We start from the raw sequence: 24715 nt of genomic DNA, 5'->3' as shown, positions 1-24715 counted from the left end.
TATCAGAGATCAGACCTCTACTCTTGCCTGATGCATCTAAAACAAAAAGGGGGAACTGTAGAGAGCTGCGGAATGCTATGCCTTAAAGTTGGAGCTGGTTTCTGCCTTCCACCTTCCCGATGGTGAGTGCTCTCTGTCATGAACAACTCCACATTTGGCTAAGGCTGAGGATCTGGCTTGCTTCCATGTATGTGGACCTATCTGCATTGCCCATGTGGCACGCCTGGGTTGGCTACCCAGAGGCTATTTAAGCTGTGGGCTGGCTTTCCCCAGGGTCCGAGGATTGTTCAAGGTTTCTGAATAAACTGCATTGAAAAAAAAAAAAAGAAAAGAAACCAGGGTGAGCAAGAGCCAGCCAGTAAGCAGCACCCCTTCATGCCCTCCTGTCTCCAAGTTTTTGTCCTGTTTGAGTTCCTGTCCTGACTTTCTTTGATGTGTATATCGAAGTGTAAGCTAAATAAACCCTTTCCTCCCTAGCTTGCTTTTTGGTTATGTTGTTTCTTCACAGCAATTGAAGTCCTAAGACACCTGTTACTTTTTATCTTTCCTTAGATATTGTTTCATTATAGTTATTGATTCTTTGTAGACATCTACTGGGAGATTCCTTTGACATGAAGGAAATTAGAAACATCCCCTTTAAAGCCTCACACAGCTATGCTGTTTGCAGAGATCCTTGAAGTCTCTGTGGTCCATACCTCAGATAGGCTTTATTGAGCTTGGTGCGACCTGCAGTCGTACTAGTATAACTGTGACGTCGTGGAGGATTTTGTCTCTAATCCCTCCATGAACTCAGATACAAACCTTTGACTGAAGAGCACAGGAGTAGCTAGGGGTGGCATTCATGTGCTTATTCCTTCCATTAAATATATTTACAGCCTAACAAGTGACCATCCCTTAGCTGGATACAGACACTGGAAAACAGTCAGGACAATGCCACATCCAGTGGGTATGCAGCCAGAAAGGCCAGCTGTTGCTGGGCCATAACGGGCAGCAATTAGTGTATCATGGTTGTCCAGGTATATCACTATTTTGTTCACTGGCTTGAAGAATGTAGATCAGCTGTCTGTACTCAGCATTAACCTTTCTCCATGTTGGATACAGAAAAGCTCAAACAGCAAAGAAGAAGATGGCCTTCCTGTCTTGCAGGAGAGCTAACTTTTAACGATTTAAATAACTTCAATTCTCGTTTGAGATGTTTTATTTTCTTTCTAAAAACAAAGACTTCTTAAGGAAACCATATTACAGCTACTTTTTGGGAGGTTTTGCATGAATCTTTTGTCAAAACTTTAGGGTTTTTTTTTTCTTAAAAATATATAGTAATATATTTTTATCAACTATAAAAATATCTATATATTTATATTTTTATATATATAGTTGATAACTATATTTTTATCAACTATAAAAATATATAGTTGATCATTTTAATAGCATGGGTAATTTTAAATATCAAAGTGACTTATCAGGGCATACAATGATCTTTTTCAAGCATGCTTTACAATGTCTAATAGTAAATATCTTTTGAAAATTTCAAGCTGACATGTGTAACTGGTGTGGTATTTCACATTGGGATTTTATTCCTTTTACTCTAGTTACACAAAGAATTTAGTTTGGTCTGTGATTCTAACTTACTGTTGAATAACTGTCATCTCCCAAGGTGAAATACAAGGCAAGTGGCTCCTGGTGGGAAGGGCATTGAATACTATGGATGCAAAGCAGGAGTTTTCTTTGTGCAAATTCAGAACACATTCCTTTCACTGAGGGAAAGCTCAGTTTTCTGGCAATGTTTTTGACTTGCAGTTTGATTGAGTACTGTCCTTGAGTGCTTGGCATGTCACATTTGAGGTCATGTAAGTGTGGGTGATTTTTCTCCAGTAGGAGTCAGTGATAGGCAGGACATTGCTTTGTCCTGCCCTAAAAGAATATGCACTGGAGATAATCTGTAGATAATTGTGCAATTAACTTTCAACCTTTGAGGAGAGACCATGTTTTCCAGTGTTATAGTTCCTAATCTCCCAATAGTGTGAAGATTTATTTGCTCATGCCTCTTTAAGTAAGTACTTTCTATGTTTCTCTAAAACTTGATTTTTTTCTTTATAGTGCACACTGATTTTATACGCAATTTACTAATTCCATGTATACTTTAAAAGAATAAAGATAGTTATATATGAAGCTTGTCTCATTGTTTTTTCTGTTTTGGGAGAATGAATACTTTAAAACATGAGGCAATGAAAGAATCAGACTAACTTTGTAACCTATGTTTTTTATATTTTCAAGTTTTAGGCCCATGTTAATTAAAGCCTCTAAGTGCTTCTCCAGAGAGCCGAGGAATGTAAAAGTTCCTGACATTAGCCATCTGTGAGGGCAGAGATAAGGAAGAGAACAAGCAGAGATCTCTACGAAATGGAGAGAAAATCACCGGCTGGCGCCTGTGAGATGAATTTTGTTTGGAAACTGGGCCAAATGACCCCAATCCTTCTCCTGACCTTAGATCCAAAGCCTGTAACCCCCACTCCTCAGAATAGACATGGGATGAGTTAATCATTCTCCCAACTTTAACTGTGGCTATATCTCATATGGCAGGAAATTCCAAACTGACTTGAAGATCAGATATCTGGACAGGGCTGACCAGAACCAACAAATTATTTTAAAAGTTAAATACCTCATCCAATCATGAATTGCCAAGAAGGCAACTCCTAGAATTCCCCGCGCCTTGCCTTTTAAAAGCCTAAGGTCTTTGTCTCCCTGTGCCACTCCTTGCTGACCAGCAGGGGTGACCCCATTGCGCAATGGTCAGAATGAATCTCTTGCGATTTTGCATTGATGGATGATTAGTTTCCTGAGTTCTCTTCATACCTTCTTATATTTAGGCTCTTGCTGGGCCTAACAGCAAAATATATAACAAGTGAAGAACTTAGAAACTGTGTAGCTATTTAAGATCCTATAGGCATTGTACTGTATAGTACAGATTTGGGGAAGTGTTTGAGTTGTCTAGTACCTGTTTAGAGGGCTGAGTACTTAAATCTAATAAACTAAATTAACATGGCTCATAAATCACGCAGTCATCTAGTGTGTATCTTAGAGTTTAACTTTGCTGTGTTTGCTCAGCATATGTTATATGTAAGATCTACTTGCTTTAGTGCCCTTTATTTTATTTTCCCTGAAGCTTTTGTTGAATTAGAATTAACAGCAAATCTGACAGATCTGAGGAGACCTATGAAAATGTGATTTTATGGCGGAGATATGCCATGTGCACACAGAAAGCACACATGTGCTTTAAATATGGGTCAGAAATGCTTCAACAAGCTTCTCTACCTAAATGCTTCCTAGAGACTAATAACATAATAAAAGACAAAAATTTTGGATCTTAAGCCACATAGTGTGAATGCTTAATTCACAAAATAATATTTGTATAAGCAGAATGCCTACCATTAGCTAGTTTTTTCTTTGTATCTGTTTTGTAAGAAGTTCATCAAAACCAAACTTAAATCTGAATTCTGTTGCTAGCAACACACATTATCTACATTGTTTCATTTTTTCACGTTTGTGCTTTATCCCATGTGCTGATCTATTATTTTATTACAACTGATTTGTTTACGATGACTAGATTCTGGTCTGGAAACTGAATGTTATAGTATAAATATAGCTCGGGTTAGCCTGTTCTACAATCATTTCAAGGATCTTAAGGCTCTTTTTTGTTCTTTTTTCTTACATTCATTAATTTTGTTACTATATTTATTTCTTTCCTTTCATGTTCCAAGTAGGCTACTGTGGTGCTGTCAGGAATAAGAGAGATTCAGTCTCTAGCCTGCAGAAGTGCATTTTGGTGGAAATGATGGTTATTATGAAAATACATGACTTCTTAAAAATTACATATATAATTAAACCTACAAAAACTACCTTAGGTTATAATAGTGTCATTTCCTTTCACCCTCTTTTTTCCCCCCTTTCACCCTCTTAAGAGAACCATTGCTCGCAAGTGTCTTTCCTTCCTGAGAAGACAATAAAAACTTTTCTTTTCAGGTGGGGCAGACATCTGTCTCTATGACAGAGCTAAGGCTTTCAGTGTGATGCTTTTTTAGGCAGGGTGGCAGAAGGATGGGGAGATGAGAAAAAGACAGCCCACATAGTCTATCTATCTATCTATCTATCTATCTATCTATCTATCTATCTATGGGTATTTTTGTTTGTTTTGAGACAATGCCTTGCTTGTAGCCCAAATTGAACTGTACTCATTATGTAGCTTAAGATGCCCTTGAACTCCCAACAATCCTCTTGTGTCAGCCTCCTAGGTGCTGAGATCATGTTACATACAAACATGCACACACACATGCACACACACACACACACACACACACATATATATATATATATATGAACAGTATTAGCAAATGAGAAATTTCAGAAATTCAGAGGCAATGATGGAATGCTTTCTAGTTTGAGTGATCAGCTGATGTTTCTTGAAAAGGATGTCTTAAGCGATTTATGAAAAACAAATAGGACTTTGGTAAGCAAATAGGTTGGATAAAGCTTTCCAGGTAAAGGGATGGGATAAACTACGACAAGAAGGTGGGAGAGTTCAAGGCATATTGAGGGACTAGAAAAAACACAAGAAAAATGGAAAGAAATCATCTAGAAAATATTACAAGGAAGTGGAAGAAAGCTGGTGGAATAAACCAGGCCAGATCATGGAGGATGTTAAAGACATATTAAAGGATGTAATGAACTACTATGGTGACTTCCAGTATTTCACAAGAAAGAATAATTAATCAGCGCTGTTGAGGACTACAGAGGATAGCCTGGAACCCAAAGCTCAGCTGTCTCTGAAACTGTAGAGTAAGTAAGATGATCTTGATTGTCAGAGTTCATCTTCTCCATCAGTGTTTAGAGTTTGAAGAAAACATGTGGCCATGCCCAGAACTCTCCTACAGAGCATCTTCAGAATGAAGAGGCCCCTTCCCTCTGAAGACTCAGTGCTCACTTTTTAACTGGCTTCAAAGCCAGGGTTTCCTTACCTATTACAAAGATATGGTTGCCTTCAGAGAGCTGAATACAAATATTTAATATGGAAAAATCATAATAATGGGAAAGGGGGCAGATTTTGCTTGACAATACCACAAATATTTCGGAACTGATTTTAGATTTATGAATAAATCATTATTCCAGTCTCTGGGTTAAATATTTAAAACTCAGCTCCTTTTTTTAATTCATGTATAATAGAGGTCTGATTTTTCTGAGCTGCACATTTTCACTTTTCATTTCTGTCTTTTAATATGTCATAATTATTCTTCTTATCCCATCCTTTTTCAGCTCGCTGCATGAGAAATTATTTAAACGTGGCACACAAATCTGTGAAAGAAGAAAAGGAAATTCTCTGTGTGGGTCTCAGCAGGAGTAAAGATGGTGCAGCCTAAAATAATGCTGAAAAAGAAGCATTCATCTGCAGGGAGGGCGCCCCTGATCCTCTTCCTGTGCCAGATGGTTAACGCCCTGGATGTACCTCTTGATCGTGAGTATTAACAGTTTAAAGCTCTTAGACCAGGAGACCAAACCTTCCAGCATTTACCATCACCCTGAGCTGTGTTTATGAGGAAAGTGTCTGCATGACACTGAAAAGCTAGTCAAAATTAATTTGGCTTTTATCTTCAGCACCTGGTGTTTATGAAGACACTGAAGAAAGGGTAGTGGAAATGTCTGGACATGCTGTCTTTATCTTTCTTTGCTTCAGGTGTCTTTTGCGTACAGTGGTGGGAGTGGTCTGAGAAGAAACTGGTTCAACTGCCCTATCTTCCCAGTGGGCAAAGCTTTATAGAAGGACCATGTGAACCACTTTACAAGGATGATGCAGAGACCCTTCCCACTTATTGTTTTCATTGTGTCACTTTCTCCCTTCATTGCTGAGGCATCTCTGAAAAAAACAAAAAAACAAAAACAAAATCAGAAAATGGTCTTGCTAATCCTCAAACAATATCCCCAAATCACCCATACTTCATACTTTGTTTATCCTGATCCTACTGCATTTCTCACTCTCATTTCCCAAAATATACAATGTACATTATAGTCTCCCTAGCCTGAGTGGTTTGTTCATAGATAATAAAGACAAAACTGACTTCCTCCTGGGTATGTTTCTGCAGCAGAAAGCAGAATTTTAAATCTGAACAATTACTGTACTTCACAATTAATTTACTCATTTACCCCCCAATCTACATGACCTCTTTAAAACCATTAGCTTCCTGAACAGAACATCTGTTTGGCAAGCTTTCTAAGGTGCAAGGGAGATAGCTGTTTCCTGGGGTTATCCAATTGCTTGTGTGTCCTTTTCTGCTGCAGAAGCTGCAGCTGTCGTTGGAAAGAAGAGACAGATTTCTTGCACACTCAGCTCATTTCCTGGGCCATGCTTCTCTACACCAAGGGGCAACAAAAAGAAGCCTTTTCATTTTTAAAGTTATTCATCTTTAATTTGAAATATGTAAATATATTAATTGAAATATGCATTTTCTTAAGCCTATTAAAGCAGGAGTAAATAAATGCTTACTTATTTAATAAGTAAATAGATGCACTGAAAAGAGGGAAAAGCAGTAGGGGAAATGCTTTGTTCTCTCTTGTGTTAAAAATATTCCTCCTTAATATGATTGCTCAAACCATCAGGGGAAACAGGCACCTAGGGCTAACTTAATTACGGCAGCTAAAAGAGAAGAGACACAGGCATGATGAAAATAATGTCACAGGTAGCCTAGGCTTTCCTGCATTAACCTTTGCAAGCTGTAATGACAGGCAGCCCTGCAGAATGATTGAAATTGCAAACACATCCTCATTCCACATATCCTTTTTTTTCAGCACACAAAATGACACTATCTACAGGACCCAGCAATCTGGGTGGTTGAGAATTCCAAAGCAGAAATATGCTAATAGCATAAAACCATCTTGAAGAGTAACCACAGAAATGTGAGAATCTTAAATCAGTGTTGGATTTGACTCAGATGGAAAATTGTAGCGAGATTCAATCGTGAGGTATCATCATCATGTGCATCAGTGTCCAGAATAATAAGATTGAATACTACACATAATGTGACAACTCAATTGTAGATTTCATTTACTTTTTCAAATTGAGCACAGTTATCAGTACAGCACAATGTGTATAGGATAGAATTAGCCACTCTTATCCTGGAAGAGTTGGTTTTTTGTTTGTTTGTTTGTTTGTTTGTTTATTTGTTTGTTTGTTTTGTTTGTTTCTTTGTTTCCCCTTCAGCGTAGCCTTTATTCTCCCATATGCTGGTGTGAGAAGCTGCTGCAGGGGCAGACCAAACCAAGAGTACCCACTTTCTTTTTCTTGTAATGTAATTGTGACATTGTAATGTCACAATTTTAACTTTCACAATATGGGTTTTTTTCCCTAGGTCAAATCAAGTAGACAAAATGCTCCTTTTTTATCTTTAGAGTGCTAACATTCTGACTACTAACATCTGATTTTCTTTAATCTTCTTTGCCCACTCACCTGCTGATACTGATGGGGAAAAAGCAAAGCTTCTTGATGACTGTAAGTGTCTTTCTACAAATTACTAGGCAGTGTGAAAATGTGACCGTGTCCTTGTTTCTTGAATTAATAGTGTGAATCAAATAAACATGATTATGTTTTGTGATTAGTGTTTTTTTAAGCATGTTGCTTACTATAGCCAAGTACCTCATTTGAATGCTAAGGTACAAATATGTTTATAACCTGCATGAGTTATGGAGACTTTCATACTACTTTGCCAACCTGCTGTTCTACTAACATCCAAGCTGTATTCACATCTGATGTAACTCAATGAGAAAGTTAACAAAAAATGTAGGGAGAATGATTATTTTGTTTTAAATGCCATCAACTGGAACAGACACATCTTTTGCAGAGGTTTGGAAATTGGGTATATATCAGAAGCTTCACTCAACTCCCTCTTCTATGGCTTTAACCTTCAGAACTGGGTAGAACAGTGTTGCTAGAATTATAAGTGAAAAAGTCTGGCAAATTAGAAGCTTGTTTTGAAATACACAGAAGACAGACCACTTCAGTCATATCGCTCCTGGGAGGCTTCCTATAAGCAAAAATTTCTGCTGCTTCTGACAGCTGGGTAGCATTTATCATCTACTGAAAAGATGTCCAGTTTCATACATTTTCCTTTGATGTTGAGTTAAACAGAGAACTCTTGGTAAGACCCTACAAAGCATTTGTTAATTGCAATATGATCTAAGCACTATTCAAAAAGAAACCTCCAGATGGCAAACTCCTGGTACAGCTGCAGGCACAGGAGGGGAAGCCCTGCATTTGAAACCACCAAATTTGCATGTCTGGCACTGTCTTACCCCATCTTATCTACCTCCTACCATCCCCAAGAAGGACTGGACTAAATCACTCCTAGGAATCCCTTCTATCAACATCTCTCTTCATTATTTTGACAGTGTAGGACCTCAAGAATTCCTTTTATTATCCCAAATACTGTACTCCCAGAATCTGAAGACTGATCACTCCAAAATGAACCTGGCCCAAATCAGAATGCTTGAAGCACAACTGAACAATCCCAGTGTTGGCATCTACTAAAAATTTTTACACAAAATGTGTTAATAATCCTTCTAGTCACAGTTGGAGGCCAGGTCAACTTTTGAACTTCCCTTTCCTTCTGAGGGCTTACAGGGGTTGAGGTTCAAGTCTCCCAACTAAAACAACAACAACAACAAACAGGGAGCCATTAACCTTCAGATAAAACTAACTAGCATTGAAAATCAGCAAGATAGAGGCAGGAAGGTCCAAAGTTCAGCAAAGCAAGCTGGAACAGGACTACTTCATTGCACAGTCCCAAAGATGCCCCAACATGTTTGCACTGGGGGCCAGGGAAGCCTTTGTCATGGGAAAATGCTCTACACATTGTGAGATGTATAGAGACATGCTTGCCCTCTACCTACTACAGGTAACAATTCTATCCCAGCCCTGGTTATGGTAATGCAAAGATCCCTGGAAGGGCAAAGGCAAGGGCAAGTTGCTCCTTGTTGCCAACCACCACTTTGTGTGAATATCGCCCCTTCTGCTTAGCACTGGCCAAGCAGAAAATAGGTGAGAATTAGTCTCTGCTTGGCGCCTTCCTGGTCAAGCCATTTGACTTCTCTGAATAACAAACAAGGTTGAAATTGCTGGCCTCTAAAGTGCCTTCCCATTCTAATAAGAATCTCACTTAGAGGAAAGAGGAAAAATCCTGATCTCACAAGAGGAAAGACCATAGTTTTAGAGCAACTTGGAGCAAGCATGCTCAAGGTCACTATCTAGACTGGCTTTCCTCGGGTTGAATTGCTCTGGGTCAAAACTGTTAGCTTTACAGTTTCATAGTAAAGGACCAGGTAACATTTTGAAGAGCATATAGAAACATAGCCCCCTAGGAAAAAGAGTTCCAATCTTATTACTAATCCACATAGGAGTGTTTTCTCTTTATTCCATCTACCTCCTGGCTCTAAAGCATGTCAAGACTCCAATTTAACAATCTTTTAAATATGAGTTTATCAAAAGTTTCCCCAGGATATATTAATTTAAATCATTAGCATACTAATGAATGTTATGTCAGTGACTATCCTACTAAAGATTCAAATCTACCTCATACTTATATTGACAGACATCACTTGAAATGAAAGAACCATGAATTTCTCATTGTTACATCAGAAAAACAATGTTTGAATATTAGATTGGTATTAGTAACTATTTTCCCAGACTTTTGGTCTGGGAAAATGTACTTTGTAGTGTGTATGATTGTTACCAAGGGGAAGCTATATCCTGACTTTAGCTGAGTTTTAGTTGAAAAACTAATGATTTACTGCTACAACAAATAACTAAGAATAATTGTGACATATTAATCTAAGGCAAATGATTTTAATATTGAAAAAGTGGTTGCTATCATGATAGTAAGTCATTTATTTCTTTACGTTATTCTCTGTTTTACAATTAAGTGGTGCAGCCTCCAACCATCACTCAACAATCACCAAAAAACTACATTATTGATCCTCGGGAGAATATTGTAATCCAGTGTGAGGCCAAAGGGAAACCTCCTCCAAGGTAAGCCTGTGTCCTATTTTTGATAGTACTTGTTTATCTAACCAACTCCCTGGCTCATTTCAGCCATTCAGAAGTTTAATGTATCTTTTTAGGTTCCACATATCTCTAAAGTATCGGTCATAGGTTCATTGTCTCATCTCTCAGATTAATTACAGCTCATTTGATAAAACCCAGATTTTTGCATTTTACTATCCATCTTTTCTGTAAAATGCTCATAATTTGTGGAATGATGGGAAAAGACCCTCTTATCTTGGTTCTCACACTAATGGTTTTTGATAAGGCCAAACCCCTTTTATTTGAGCTTGGTTTTCTTCATATGTTGAGAAGTCAAGAATAATTTGAATTGATGGATTCTACAAACTCTCCTACCTCTATACTGGCCATAGAATAGTCCTACGTACAGTGTTCTCTATACTTATTGGGGTTGTCTATGTGGATCTTAGCATAAGCACTTCATAATCCAGTCTAAACAAAACATTATAAAGATGGGAAACTGAGGGACATCCTGATGGACTATCTATGGAGGCCCTACAGAGAATGACACAACATCTAGTCCAGCAATGTGGAGAATTCTATAGAGTTTGATTGTTAAAAATAGTAACTATTATAACCATTAAATTCATGACTGTTAAATTGTAACTGGTGTGCTTCAGGACTAGGACAAGCAGCTCCAGCTCCTCATTTTTTATTTATAGAAAAAAGGAGGAATGTTAGTATTTAGGCAGCCTGCTTCTGGGTTGCCTAGCAACCTATGATGCCATTATGTGTAGCAGGCCAGGTAGCCACACCTGGCAGGCGTGGTTACATTGCTCCTTAAAAGGATCAACCTACCACTTTGTCTCTCTCTTAGCTCTTGCCCTCTCCCCTTTCTCTATTGGGGTGCCCCCCGTTCCCTTATCATGACTTGCTTTTTCCTTCTCTCTCTGTCATCATCTCCATCTAATAAACCTCTTTCATATAAAATCAGCTGTGTACATCATCATTATTTATTTGGTCCTAACAGTAACAAGGCATAATAATTTATAATTAATAAAAGTAGGAATGTTTTAGGTATTTTATGGCAAATTTATATATTATACACCTAATTCTAGATACCTATGTATGTCAACAGTTCCATCAAAGCTTTATTCCAAAACATATTGTAACCCAATCATATTGCTGAAAACCAGCTTCAAACAGGCCTCAATGTGCCTTTGAGCTTCATTCTTAGTTAATGCCCACCATACTTGTATGGCAAGACTTCTCAGGAGTTAGTGGTAATGACTTTTGCTGTGAGAATGAACCTGTCCTGTGTAGTGTAGTACGTTTTTCAGTCTTCTTGACCTCTGTCCATGAGGTAAGTGTAGCCTGCATCACTACCACTTCCCGCCCTAGCTTTTGTAAGCACCACTGTAAGCATAAATAGTAAGAAAAGAAATCTAAGTTGAAAAACACAGGAAAGTTTGACATGTATTCCTCTCCATCATCTCACCATCACCAAGGTGTGACTAATTTGGAAGTATTTAGTCACATGAACACATAACATTTATAGAAAGACATCTTTTATGTAACTAAACTGAAAAAAATGAATCTTGGTTGACAATTTGGTATATCCTCTAATATATATACATGCATATATATTATTCTAATATACATACATATATATTATTCTAATATACATACATATATATTATTCTAATATACATACATACATATATATTATTTCTAGAATTAACAATCCTAAAGTGCACCTTAGATAGAATTACCATTTTTTAAAACTAACATTTAAAATACCCCAGAGTTTTAACTCTTCTCCAAGGCTCTAATTTTATACTTTGGTAACTTGAAACAGCTTCTCACTCAAAGATAATCAATACTTACGGAGGCTTTTCTTGTCACATTTCAGCTTAGAGTACATTTTTCTAAACAGTTTAACTGTGTGAACTGTTAATGAAGTTCAGAGACTGCCTTGAAAAGTGTTTTTTTTTTTTTTTCCTTAGAAAAAAATGGCAGGCAATTTGTGTTAGATTTGAGCTGATTTTAAAGAAGTATATGCCTCAAAATGTAAAAACAGCACTTTTTTTCTGAATTGTGATTTGGCATAATCTTTTAAGCATGGAGACCTTTTACTAAATATTGAAATCTAACAATTACTCCTGGAACTCCATAAAACCTAACATTATTAAAGGGGTATATAATCCTATTTTTTTCTAGACTATTAATGACCTTTAATCTTTGATGTGTTGGGCAGCTTTTCCTGGACTCGTAATGGAACTCATTTTGACATAGACAAAGACCCTCTGGTCACTATGAAGCATGGCTCAGGAACACTCATCATCAACATCATGGCTGAAGGAAAAGCAGAGACGTATGAGGGAGTGTACCAATGCACAGCAAGGAACGAGCGCGGAGCTGCTGTCTCTAACAGCATTGTTGTCCGCCCGTCTAGTAAGTAGTTTGTCAGCCCAGCTCATCATCTATCACGTTATCCAAATATGGCCAAAGAAAGCAAGAACATAGCTTCCAATATTCTCACTTTGGCTTTCATAAAATTAATGTCTCCTATTTTCTGCTAACAATCTAGCAAGCTTCTCAGCCTAGTGTTTGCCAATCCATTGTGTCCTTTATCCAAGTCCTGAATGAAAGAACAAGGCTAAAAAAGGTGTTTATTCCCTAAATCGATCTAGATATTTATTTCTTGTGTAGCTTATTATAAGATGAAAATAAATTCTTATGATATGGTTAACAAATTACTATGTGATTTCTTTTAACAATTGTTTTAAATTTGCATTAGGATTTGATGGACCTTTTTACAGTAGTCAGTGTTAAAATCCTCTCAACAGCCTTAATTATATTTAAAGAATAATGGCCATTTGTAGTTATGGTTATTTTGAAAACATTTAAAATTACATATTTAAAATTGTACATAAAGAAATGTAAATTGTTCATGAGTCTTTTCATTCATAGAAATAATTTCTAATCAGTATTTTCTTTCCTTATGTACATAAAACTATCTTATTCTGAAATGCTATTTTAAAACCTTTGACATTAATATATCATATATTCTCTTACCAATATTATAAGTAAGCATACATATATAATACCATATGAAATTCAAATGTATATATATTCTTATTTAGCAAGTTTGTTGACATTTAATTTTTTTCCCATTCTCTTTGGAGAGCTTGCTTGTATAAAAGACAATGTCTTATTGATGTATTAGTGTAAATTATTAAGCAATGGAGTAGTGGCTTGAGTTACACTGCCAATGATAATAAAGGAGATTTTCTTCCCTTCTACTATTGTGTGTATATGTGTTTTTTTATTCTAACACCCTACTTTAAAGTAAATTTTAAAGTAATTCATTAATTAATATATGTAAATTCTAAGTTACATTTCCCAAAATCTTTGGGTGACTTTTTTGTTTTGTTGTCTTCTTTTATTTTTGCATAAAGAAATAACTAAGAAGATTTTTGGTTTTTGCTTAACAGGGTCGCCCTTGTGGACCAAAGAAAGACTTGAACCAATAATACTTCGAAATGGTCAGTCATTGGTGCTTCCCTGTAGACCTCCAATTGGATTACCACCAGCCATAATATTTTGGATGGATAATTGTAAGTCTTAACACTAAGAATTTTCTTCAGTTGACTTATGCTTACTTGTCATAATAGTTTATCTCCTCTTACAAATCATAAAGTGCTTATAAAATGATCTATATGTGCTCAGAAAAAAAGCAGCTTACTGAAATAAGTACCATGCTATTTAATTCATTAACTATGCCATACACTGCTATAGATCAACAACACCAGAAAATACTTGCTGTCACAGGGCTTGCCTTCTGCACAACAGAGGTAAGCTTAAAAGAAAAAGGAAGAAAAAGAAAATGTATTTTGAAAATATATATCAGTCAACAATAAATTTTATGGAAGAAAAGAAACCAGAAACGTGAGCGTAGTGCTAATGGGGTGGAGTGAGAAGGCAAACCAGTGGCCTGCTTATCTGTGTGAAAAGGGGCACTGATGCAAGCCCCAGGGGAGAACATCCATAAGATGTTAAGAACAATAGAAAAAGTGGCCATATTGAAAGAGCCAAGGGAAAGGCTTGTTTTCCCCTCTGAATGAAGTAGTAAAATGTTAGAGGAATATATTTATCAGAAATAAAATAATTAGTAAAAGGTAAAAATAATTAGTAAAATTTCCATTCATGTTTGAAAGCAAGGACAAAAGGAAAGTCGGGGGAGGCCAGGATGTGGCACAGTGTGTAGTTTAGTACTAGACCACTTGTCTAGAATCTGTAAGGTCCTACATTCAATCCCCAGCACTTGAAAAAGAAAGAGCAGCACAGTCCAATTAGGTGTTTATTATAATCCAGGACATGGTTAATGGTGACTTGGAACTTGGGAGGCAGCAGTAGAGTGTTTGTTGGTGCTACTTTTTCAAACGCTATTTTATTTGGGGGCTCCTTAAAATGTATGCCTCTGCATCTGCTTTGATACACTGCTAGGTAGAGTCTTTCAGAGGCCCTCTGTGTTAGGCTCCTGTCCTGTTTCTTGTTTTCTCCTTCTTCCAAGTGTTCTTCCCCTTTGTCTTTCTAAGTGAGGATTGTTCCTCTTACCCTGGGTCCTCCTTCTTGTTTAGCTTCTTTAAGTGTACAGATTTTAGTATGTTTATCCTATCTTATAGGTCTAGTACCCACCTATAAGTGAGTACATACCATGTGTGTCTTTCTGCTTCTGGGATACCTCACTCAGGATGATCTTGAGTGCAGGGAATCATATGAAAGAAGGTAGTTAGTAAGACCTGGAGAGTACATACAGGAGCTCCACAAGGAGAACAACAGAACCAAAATATCTGGGCTCAGGCGTATTTTCTGAGACGGATACTCCAACCAAGGTAGATTCATGGACATAACCTAGAACCCCTGCTCAGATGTAGCCCATGACAGCTCAGTATCCAGGTGGGTTCCCTAGTAAGAGGAAGAGGGACTGTCTCTGACATGAACTCAGTGGCTGGCTCTTTGATCGCCCCCCTCTCCCCAGAGGGAGGAGCAGCCTTGCCAGGACACAGAGGAAGACAATGCAGCCAGTTTTGATGAGACCTGATAAGTTAGGGTGGGATGAAAGGGGAAGAGGACCTCCCCTATCAGTAGACTTGGAGAGGGGCATGGGAGGAGATGAGGGAGGAGATGGGATTGTGAGGGAATGAGGGAGGGGGCTACAGCTGGGATGCAAAGTGAATAAAATGTAATTAATGTAAAAAAATAAAAATTTAATTAAAAAAAATTTATACCTCCTTTCCAAGCCCCAAACCCCAGGTGAGGGAAAAAGAAGATTATAAGGGAAAGAGGACATAGACATCTTTACTTCTTCTTGCTGGTAGGATTGTAGAATTCTTTTGAGGGCAATACCAATATCTGTTGTCAGGAAACCCAGACGTCCAGGGAACCAGCAAAGCAGTAAGCCAGCAAGAGCAGCAAGCAAACTTCCTCCATCTCCTCCAAGCCACCACCCTTTTTCCTCTGGGCTGTCATATTTATGCCCCTCAAAGTCCTCAGAATTCAACTAATTCCAGCTGGCAAAGACCAGGCTCTGCATGATACAATTAATAGGTATGGACAAACTAAAATCCCCACTTGGGATTATAACAAAAACACGTTTACATATCATAAACCAAAACGTCCACAACAAGTAGACTCTAGATATATTCTAAGGATAGAGTCTCCATGGAGTGGGGGGTGGAGAGGGAAGAAGGGAGGACCACGAGAAGAGGAATCAAAGGCGAATACAAAAATTGATTTAAAAATAGAAGTACCCTCTCCTGAAACATCAAAGTTAGTAGTGGAGGAAATCAAGTTGCTTTGATTATTTCATATCTTCATGTTTTTTGTTTTATTTTGTTTCATTTGGTTTTTGTTGTTTTTGTTTTGTTTTGTTTATTTTTTTGTTTTTGTTTCGTTTTTTTGAGACAGGGTTTCTCTGTGTGGCCTTGGCTGTCCTAGACTCGCTGTGTGGACCAGGCTCATCTCAAACTCACAGAGATTGCCTGCCTTTGACTCCCTGAGTGCTGGGATTAAAGGCATGGGCCACTGCACCCAGCTTCAGTTCTTTTTTTTTTTATCTCCAAAAACAGCTAATATTTATTGAGCCTTTACTGAGTATCAATCCCTTTACTAAGAATATCATGTCGACTGTCCCATTAGTTTCTCACAAGCATATGAGGCATGTCCAGTCATCCTCTTTATCTTCCTAGGACCAAAACTGGAACAAGGAAAAAAGAAACTACTTACTGGAAATTTCAAATTTTGTCTACTTTTGACCTTTTATTTGATGGAAGCATTTATTGTTCTAACTGCCCCCCCTCCAAAAAAAAAAGCTATTATGTTAGCATGTTATCTTGGAGGTGGCACACAGCTTGGCTTAGCAACTAAGGAACCAGAATTTAAGATGTGAGAGGTCCAAGACACCAGATGACACCAGCAAAAGTCAGAGGTGTGAGACGGAGGATTAGTCAGGACTGCTATCAACCAGGTATGAATGCTTAGTGCATAAAGCCATTAAAAAAGAAAAGAAAAAGAATGAGATGGATGAGATAATTTATAGATTGGGCACTGAAGTTGAATGACAGAGCCTAAGGTCTGAGACCAAGAGCCTTGTAAGAATTTAGGAAAAACACAAGAAAGCGAAGGAAAAGGAGTCACTGTGATAAGAGACCATAAAGAGAGAAAATGATGTTCCATAGACCAGTTGGAGAACACAGGTTATGAAAATAGTGATGATTGTTGAGGACAGCTAATAGATAACATGAAGCCTGGGAAATGACTGTTGAATCTGGCAACAAGAATTCTACTGTGACCTTGAAAGAGACTTACCTATAGATGGTAAGTCTATAGATGGAATGCATGCAAAAGATTTGCACAAAATAACTTATTCTTAGAGAACTGACTTCCTCTGCAATCACAGGCTGCAAAACCCTCTGGAGAGAAAATTAGACTCTAACACTTAATGTTCATTGCTGACTCATAAAACCTCTCACAGAAAGTGTTGCAAGAAGTAAAAAACAAATCTGTAAACAAATAAATGTGCAAATATATGTTTTCTTTATTTATGTGGTACCTGCTATGAATTTTGAGGGGATAAGCAACAAATACAATATAAAGGAGTGATTTTTAACTTTGAAGTAACACTGCATATATCACCATCAAAATTAGATGCACCAAAGCATTCTGTACATCTCTTCTTCAAGTGTAATACAAAGAAACTTTGTGAAATTTGCAGGTAAATGGTGGGATCTGGAAAAGATCATCCTGAGTGAGCTATCCCAGAAGCAGAAAGACACACGGTATATACTCACTCATATAGACATATAATATAGGATAAACCTACTAAAAGCTGTACACCTAAAGAAACTAATCAAGAGGGAGGACTCTTGCAAAAATGCTCAATCCCTATCCAGAAAGAGGATGGACATCAGAAGGAGAAAAGAGGGAACAAGTCAGGAGCCTGACACAGAGGACCTCTGAAAGGCTCTGCCCTGCAGACTATTAATGCAGATGCTGAGACTTATGGGCAACCTTTGGGCAGAGTGCAGGGAATCTTAGGAAAGAAGTGGGAAACAGTAAGATCTGGAGAGAATATGAACTCCACAAGGAGAACAACAGAACCAAAAAATCTGACCACAGGGGTCTTTACTGAGACTGATACTCCAACCAAGGACCATGCATGGAGATAACCTAAGACTCCTGCACAGATGTAGCCCATGGCAGTTCAGTATCCAAGTGGGTTCCATTTTAATAGGAACAGGAACTGTCTCTGACATGAACTGATTGGCTTGCTTTTTCATTATCTTCCCCTGAGGGGGAAGCAGCATTACCAGGCCACAGAAGAAGACAAGGCAGCCACTCCTGATGAGACCTAATTGACTAGGATCGGCAGAAAGGAAAAGAAGACCTCCCCTATCAGTGGACTTGGGGAGAGGCTTGCATGCAGAGGGTGGAGGAAGGGAGGGATTGGGATGGGAGGAGGGAGGGAACCACAGGGGGGATACAAAGTAAATAAAGTGTAATTAATAAAGAATTAAAAAAAAAAAGAAATTTAAAGGGCAAACTCATACCACACTATTGACATCCTGTTGTATTTGAGATATTCTCATCCATTAGTCATGCAACTCAAGAGGAAATTATTTCTTCTTAATAAAAAATATGTCACAGGTAAATACTCCAAATAATCTAAATACATAACTAATGCTTTCATCATAGCACAGCTGGCAATATGTACGATTTCATACATTTTTATTTTTATTTTTTATTTATTTATTTTACAATTTATTCATTATATATCCCAGTTGAAACCTCCACCCTCAACTTCTCCCAGTCCCATCCTCCCTCCCTCTAGTCCCTTTCCGCTAGTCCACTAAAAAGGGGAGTTCTCTTCCTCTGCCATCTGCCCATAGGTTATCAAGTCTCATCAGGACTGCCTGGATCTTCTTCCTTTGTGTCCTGGTAAGACCACATTGCCAGGGGCAAGTGATCAAAAAACAGGCAATGGAGTTCATAACAGAGGCAGCCCCTGCTCCCCTTACTCAGGAACCTACATGGAAACTAAGCTGCCAATCAGCTACATCTGAGCCAGGGGTCTAGATCCTCTCCATACATAGTCCTTGGTGGTGCATCAGTCTCTGCAGGACTTTCTAGGCTCGGAAATAGAGTTCCTGTCTCCTCCATGTTCTTCTATCTGCCCCACTCCCCTACTTCTTCCATAAGACTCCCTGCACTCTGCCATCTTATACTGAGCAGAATGGCTAAGATCAAAATCTCAAGGACAACACATGCTGGAGAGGATGTGGAGAAAGGGAAACCCTCCTCCTGTAAACTGTACAACCACTTTGGAAATCAATCTGGCACTTTCTCAGAAAATTGGGAATAGCACTACCTCAAGATCCAGCTATATCACTCCTGGGCATACCCAAAAGATGTCCCACCATTCAATAAAGGACATATGTTTATAGCAGCTTTATTTGTAATAGCCAGAATCTGGAAACAACCTAGGTGTCCCTCGACAGATGAATGGATACAGAAATTATGGCACATTTACACAATGAATACTACGCAGCTATTAAAAACAAGACTATCATGAAATCTACGGGCAAATGGATGGAACTAGAAAAGATCATCCTGAGTGAGGCAACCCAGAAACAGAAAGACATGCATGGTATACTTTAGCCAAATAATGTAGGATAGGCAAACTAAAAGCTACAGACCTAAAGAAGCTAAACACTAAGGAGGACCCCGGGAAGGATGTTTAAATCTCATTCAGAATGGCAAACAGAATAGACACCAGAAGCAGTGGAAGAGAGGGAACAGGATGGGAGCCTACTATAGAAGGTCCTCTGAAAGGCTCCACCCAACAGGGGATCTAAGCAGATTTCATACATTTTTAAATGGCAGTAAACCATCACTTTTCAAGTGGGCTTGCATCTGAAATATGAGGAAAAAATACCTGAATCTTTTGCTTTAATGTATCACAAAAATATTCCTACCTGCATATCTTTTTTTTCAAGTGTAACACAAAATAAATTCAAAGGGCAAACTCATGCCTCACTATTGACATCCTGTTGTCTTACATTTGAAATACTCGCATCCATTAGTCATACAATTCAGGAGGAGAAACAAAAGACAATAAATACATCTCTTTGGTGCCTTGGATTTATTAAATAAATGTATGTTTTAGAGACAGGGTCTCCCTATGTTACCCAGGATGATGTTGAACTTGACAGACAGCATGGACTTGCCTTGATTTTAGTCCTTTCCCCCCTCAGCCTTCTGGATAACTTGGATTTCAGGCCTGTAACACCTTGCCTGGCTCTCAGTGTACATTCTTTTCCTCAATATTTTAAAACCATTCTTATCCAAGAGGATTAATGTCCTAAGACTACAAAGTTTTAAGCCTCTTTGATGGAAACGCAAGTATCACAATTCACCAGTAGTGTGCTTTTAACTCTATAGGGTTTGAACTATAATTTTGCATTTTGTGAAACATTAGGTCAGGTATCTGCTCTAGGAAGGACACATATTCTTGACTCAGGTGAAGAAAAACCAGGCTGACATTGCAGGGGTGTGCAACTTTTCCAAGTCCCTCTTACTTGGGAGCTGAGGAAATCAGTTTAGGCTCTGGGAACCGAGTCAGGACTGTCAGGGAGCTTTTTGATGGTCAAGTGTAACCTTATACACAGATCAGTGGCTCTCACCTCCCTCCATCCCTCAACCACGTAGGAAATCCTCTCTCCATGCTTCCTTACCTGGTCCTGAAGGAGGACAGTTATGTTGGAAACTGAAAAGGCAGTGTTATGGTGGCTGATATTTGGCCCTTCCAAGAGTGTTTAAGGAGCCCTGGCCAAAGGTTGGGCACTTATTCATAGTTTGAGTATTAAACAAAAAGTGTGTCCTCACTCCTGCAGCTTAAATTTTAGCACAATGAGATGGCCATTATGCCATTATGCATACATATAATGAATAAAAGATGGGCTGTGTCACAAGATGAGCTGTACATGAGGTGAGGGAAGCTAGCCCTGGCTGCCCAGTAGCAGCTAGTGGCATCAAATAGTGGCACCATTGCTTGTTATGATTAATCAGGTATTTGCTGTTGGAGTCATTAATTAGATTATAGGTTCACACAGGGCTGGGGGTCTGTTGTACTTGTGTCCTTGTTTAGTGCCTAATTTTTGATGACATGTAACTCATGTGTTTTCTAAGATTTCAGAGATCAATTCAGATACAAAGAAATATGCAAATCAGTTACAGAACATTTTTGTTTGTTTCTACTTTCTTAATGAAACATTTCACTTCATGGCTCTAGTCCCATTTCTGCTCCAAGCTCCCAAGAAATTAGAATTAGACAGGTCCAGTGGAGTGTCAGTGTGTCTCACTTTCTTAAAACAAAATAAAACAACAAAACCCAAATGTTTTCTTTTACTGAAAGGGCTATATTTTTTTCAGGTGAAGTTCACAGAGGTAGTAATAGAAGGTTGGTCTGGTGATGTGGAAAATTATGACTGTATGATGGAATGATCTAAGTATTTCTCTGTCTTCCTCTAGCTTTTCAAAGACTTCCACAGAGTGAGCGGGTTTCCCAAGGCCTGAATGGGGACCTTTATTTCTCCAATGTCCTCCCAGAGGACACCCGTGAAGACTATATCTGCTATGCCAGATTTAATCACACTCAAACCATACAACAAAAGCAACCTATTTCTTTGAAGGTGATTTCAGGTAAGAGTACAGCCTCCGTGGTGTCTTTTATTGGTTTTTACATTATGTGAATCATATTAGTAACCATTAAATACAGTTCTGACTCAGAGGTAAACCGATTCAGTGATCAGGAAAATTCCTGCAAGGGACCACCAAAACATTAGCTAATATGCTAGAAAAAGCATGTAAACCCTAAATACTGTATTTAATATTTTCACTAGTTGACATTCCTGTTTCCCTGGCAACCTACTGACCCTATGGTGTTCTGAGCATTGGCATATGCATTATGCCCACAATGCCTTTTATTGGCATTTTTCCTGTAGTTTAAGTTGTAGTTGGGGGTGGCTGAGTGAATTAATGACTTAGCCAGGGTGATGTCAAGCACTATATTTACCTGGAAGAAATGACACTTACCATAACTGTATGTATTTGTTCTGTTGCCCTCTTGTTTTTGACTCTTCTCCCCTCTTTTGTGCCCTCTTCATGATATTCTGTTTATTTCAGTGGATGAATTGAATGACACTATAGCTGCTAATTTGAGTGACACTGAGTTTTATGGGGGTGAGTTCCAGTGGTTGTAACTGATATTCTCTCCTTCATTGTAGACTTTAGTTCAGTAATGTCATCTCTATGGCTATTTAACCTTGTTTCTTTATGAAATTTCTAGTTACCTGTTTAATATCACTGTATCATTGTATGTTTCTTAAGAAACAGCTATAAACTTCCAAGCATGTCACTAAAACATTTTCTATGATTTATGTATAATTAAACTTGTTATAAAATTTCATGTAAACCATTTCATGTGCTTTAGAAAAATCTGTCATATTTGTTCAGAATTGTAGTTTCCATATGTTGTGCTGTCTATAAACTTTTGCATGACCTATGTATGAACTGACTGGTCATATTAATCCCTAGAATACTGACTCACTGAGAACCCATAGTAACTAACATAGAGTACATTCCATAGTAATCGTCTAACCTTCCTTAAGTTTTACATGACGTTATTCAGTCTAACTGGCAACTGTATTGCTCTTAGCTTTGTTAGAAACCCAGTCACTGTCTTCTGTGGGAATAAACTTTTAAAAACAGATCATTCAGCTTTTGTTTTCAATCAAAATGAATTTGATTTCCTTAAGAAAAATGTGGGTGCCAAGCATAATCTATCACTAAAATAGGGGGGGGGGCTGTGGATATGAGGGCTTCTTAATTCCACATAAATGGTATCTTCTACATTAAATTTTACTTTTGACATATGAACATTACAGAATATGACAGGATAGAACTCTCACCTTTATTTAGTTAACATAGTTCCCCCAAATATGGGCCTCAAGGCCCTTCTCAGGGTGATTTTAGAGGAGTAAGGTACCCCAACAAGCTCCAAAATCCATAAGAAAACTAATTTTTCACCACCAATGCCTTTTTGGTACTCAGATTTTTTGCCTGAGAAATGGGAAATTTACATATTATCTTTTTATATGGTTTTAGAAGCATCAAGTAGATCATTTGTGGTTGAAACAATGAAAAGCTACAGCATCTTATGACATTTCCACTTGAAAATTTCGCAAGGCCTTCAGTAGATAAGATCACGTTTTTCAAAAGGCCATCAAACAGGTGTTTTTGTAAATATTTCTAAGCTCTCTGATTTAGACCCTCTTTATTTTGTCATTGAATAAAATGATTTCCACGTGTTTAGCTTTGCTAGCAGCAAACACTGTGCTGTGAAGTCACATTCAGCCTCTCTACTATTAATCTCCATTCATAGCAATATAATTTGATGGATCTCTGTTAGTAATTCTCTAGTTTCATTTTATTTTTCACAAATCTTGCAGTGTAGGAATCTTGAGATATAAGTCAGTGGAATTGGCTATAATATTAGCTTCAGAATAGATCAAATACATTGTCCATAATGATTTGCTGCTGTAAAAGAAATCTAACATCTTTCAAAAGTCACACTTTTTTCTTTGACCTGAGCACCAGTCTTAGCAGTTTGATGAGCTGGCTTTCTGTGTTGACATTTTGAAATTTACCATTCCACAGAAAATTGATAAAAACCTAACCCAATTAAAGACATGTACAAAAGGAGTCCTTGTCACTGGTTTGTTCATGCAATCAAAATTGTTTCTTTTCCTGGCACACTGAATAATTGTAAAAAGAGAGTGTGTATGCATAATTTAACAAATTTCAAAATAAACATTTAATAGATTTGAGAGTAGAATGTTAGGCAGTTTTTTATAGTGACTGTGTTCCTAGAAACATATGTTCATAATTTTAATGTATATTGATTTTCTTGTTTGCAGCTAAATCTAGTAAAGAGAGGTCACCAACATTTCTAACTCCAGAGGGCAATGAAAGCGTCAAAGAGGAATTAAGAGGAAACACACTTTCACTAGAGTGCATTGCAGAAGGACTGTGAGTTAACACGTTCTGTCCTGATGTTTACGGTCTTTTTTAACATTTAGTGTACTTTATTTTTTAATTAATTTTTTATTAATTACAGTTGATTCACTTTGTATCCCAGCTGTAGCCCCCTTCCTCATCCCCTCCTAATCCTACCCTCCCTCCCCCATCTCCTCCCATGCCCCTCTCCAAGTCCACTCCTCTCCTTTCCTCTGACCCTAAATTATCAGGTCTTATCAGGACTGGCTGCATTTGTCTTCCTCTGTGACCTGCCTGATAAAGCTGCTTCCCCATCAGGGAAAGGTGATCAAAGAGCCAGCCACTGAGTTCATGTCAGAGACAATCCCTTTTCCCATTACTTCTTATCAATATATAAAAGATTGATTGGCATTAATATCCCAGGAAGAGCCATTGTTTTATGCTTCAAATTTGACCAAAATTAAAAAACACTGCCTGAGTAAGCTTCGAATTCCATGTTATTGCTAAACTATTTTGATGTAACAATGTTCATATTGCAGCACATTATCTGTAATCACCTTATGAACATTGATCAATGCAGTATATATATAATAAGGGGGTAGAAATTTGCTGCTTTTTAAGGAACAACCTCAGAATTTGGTGGCTTAAAAAAATGGCTATTTACCCTTGATCATGTGTCTAGTGCTCCTGGGAGGGGCATCTGAAGGTGTAATAACAGGGGATTCATTACCCTCCAGATCTGCCACACGAGCACCTGACATGTCGCCCTCTCTCACTGTCTGTCATCAAAAGCGCACAGTACATCTCAGGGCCTCAGAATTATGGCATTGTCCCTTCTGTTCTTTCCTGTGGACAAACTCTAAAGCCAAGGTGCTCATCTGTGTATATCTCAGAGCCCATGTGCCTTTGGCAGACTTTTCAGGAAGGCAACTGTGAAGTTAAGCCCACACAACAGGCAGGTTTCTAAATCATCCTCTGGTAGTGCCTGGCATGAGTTTCTTTACAAGAGCACAGATACTGCAACCATGAATGGGATACCAGGAACATATTTCCGTC

At 38.0% G+C, this 24715-nt stretch overlaps 1 protein-coding gene across 39 annotated transcripts in view; it reads left to right on the top strand.

Moving 5' to 3' along the window:
- The window catches only part of Nrcam (neuronal cell adhesion molecule), a 509489-nt gene that overhangs the window by 363402 nt on the left and 121372 nt on the right, over nt 1–24715 (top strand). For 21 of the 39 annotated variants that reach the window (XR_009594569.1, XM_060392024.1, XM_060391962.1 and 18 more), the window contains 8 exons: nt 5308–5506; nt 7505–7534; nt 9961–10066; nt 12297–12493; nt 13537–13659; nt 21134–21304; nt 21788–21844; nt 23581–23692. Coding sequence is in view for 38 of the 39 variants with exons in the window: in XM_060392024.1 (XP_060248007.1) it covers nt 5398–5506; nt 7505–7534; nt 9961–10066; nt 12297–12493; nt 13537–13659; nt 21134–21304; nt 21788–21844; nt 23581–23692 (905 nt within the window). In the remaining variant the exon portion in view is untranslated. The remainder of the gene's footprint in view (nt 1–5307; nt 5507–7504; nt 7535–9960; nt 10067–12296; nt 12494–13536; nt 13660–21133; nt 21305–21787; nt 21845–23580; nt 23693–24715) is intronic. The other 18 variants (XM_060392124.1, XM_060392113.1, XM_060392108.1 and 15 more) reach the window with 2 other exon arrangements.

This window comes from Meriones unguiculatus, chromosome 1 (assembly GCF_030254825.1).
Source record: "Meriones unguiculatus strain TT.TT164.6M chromosome 1, Bangor_MerUng_6.1, whole genome shotgun sequence".
NCBI lineage: Eukaryota > Metazoa > Chordata > Mammalia > Rodentia > Muridae > Meriones > Meriones unguiculatus.
Note: the sequence above shows the minus strand (reverse complement) of the source record. Positions and strands in the feature narration are given on the sequence as shown.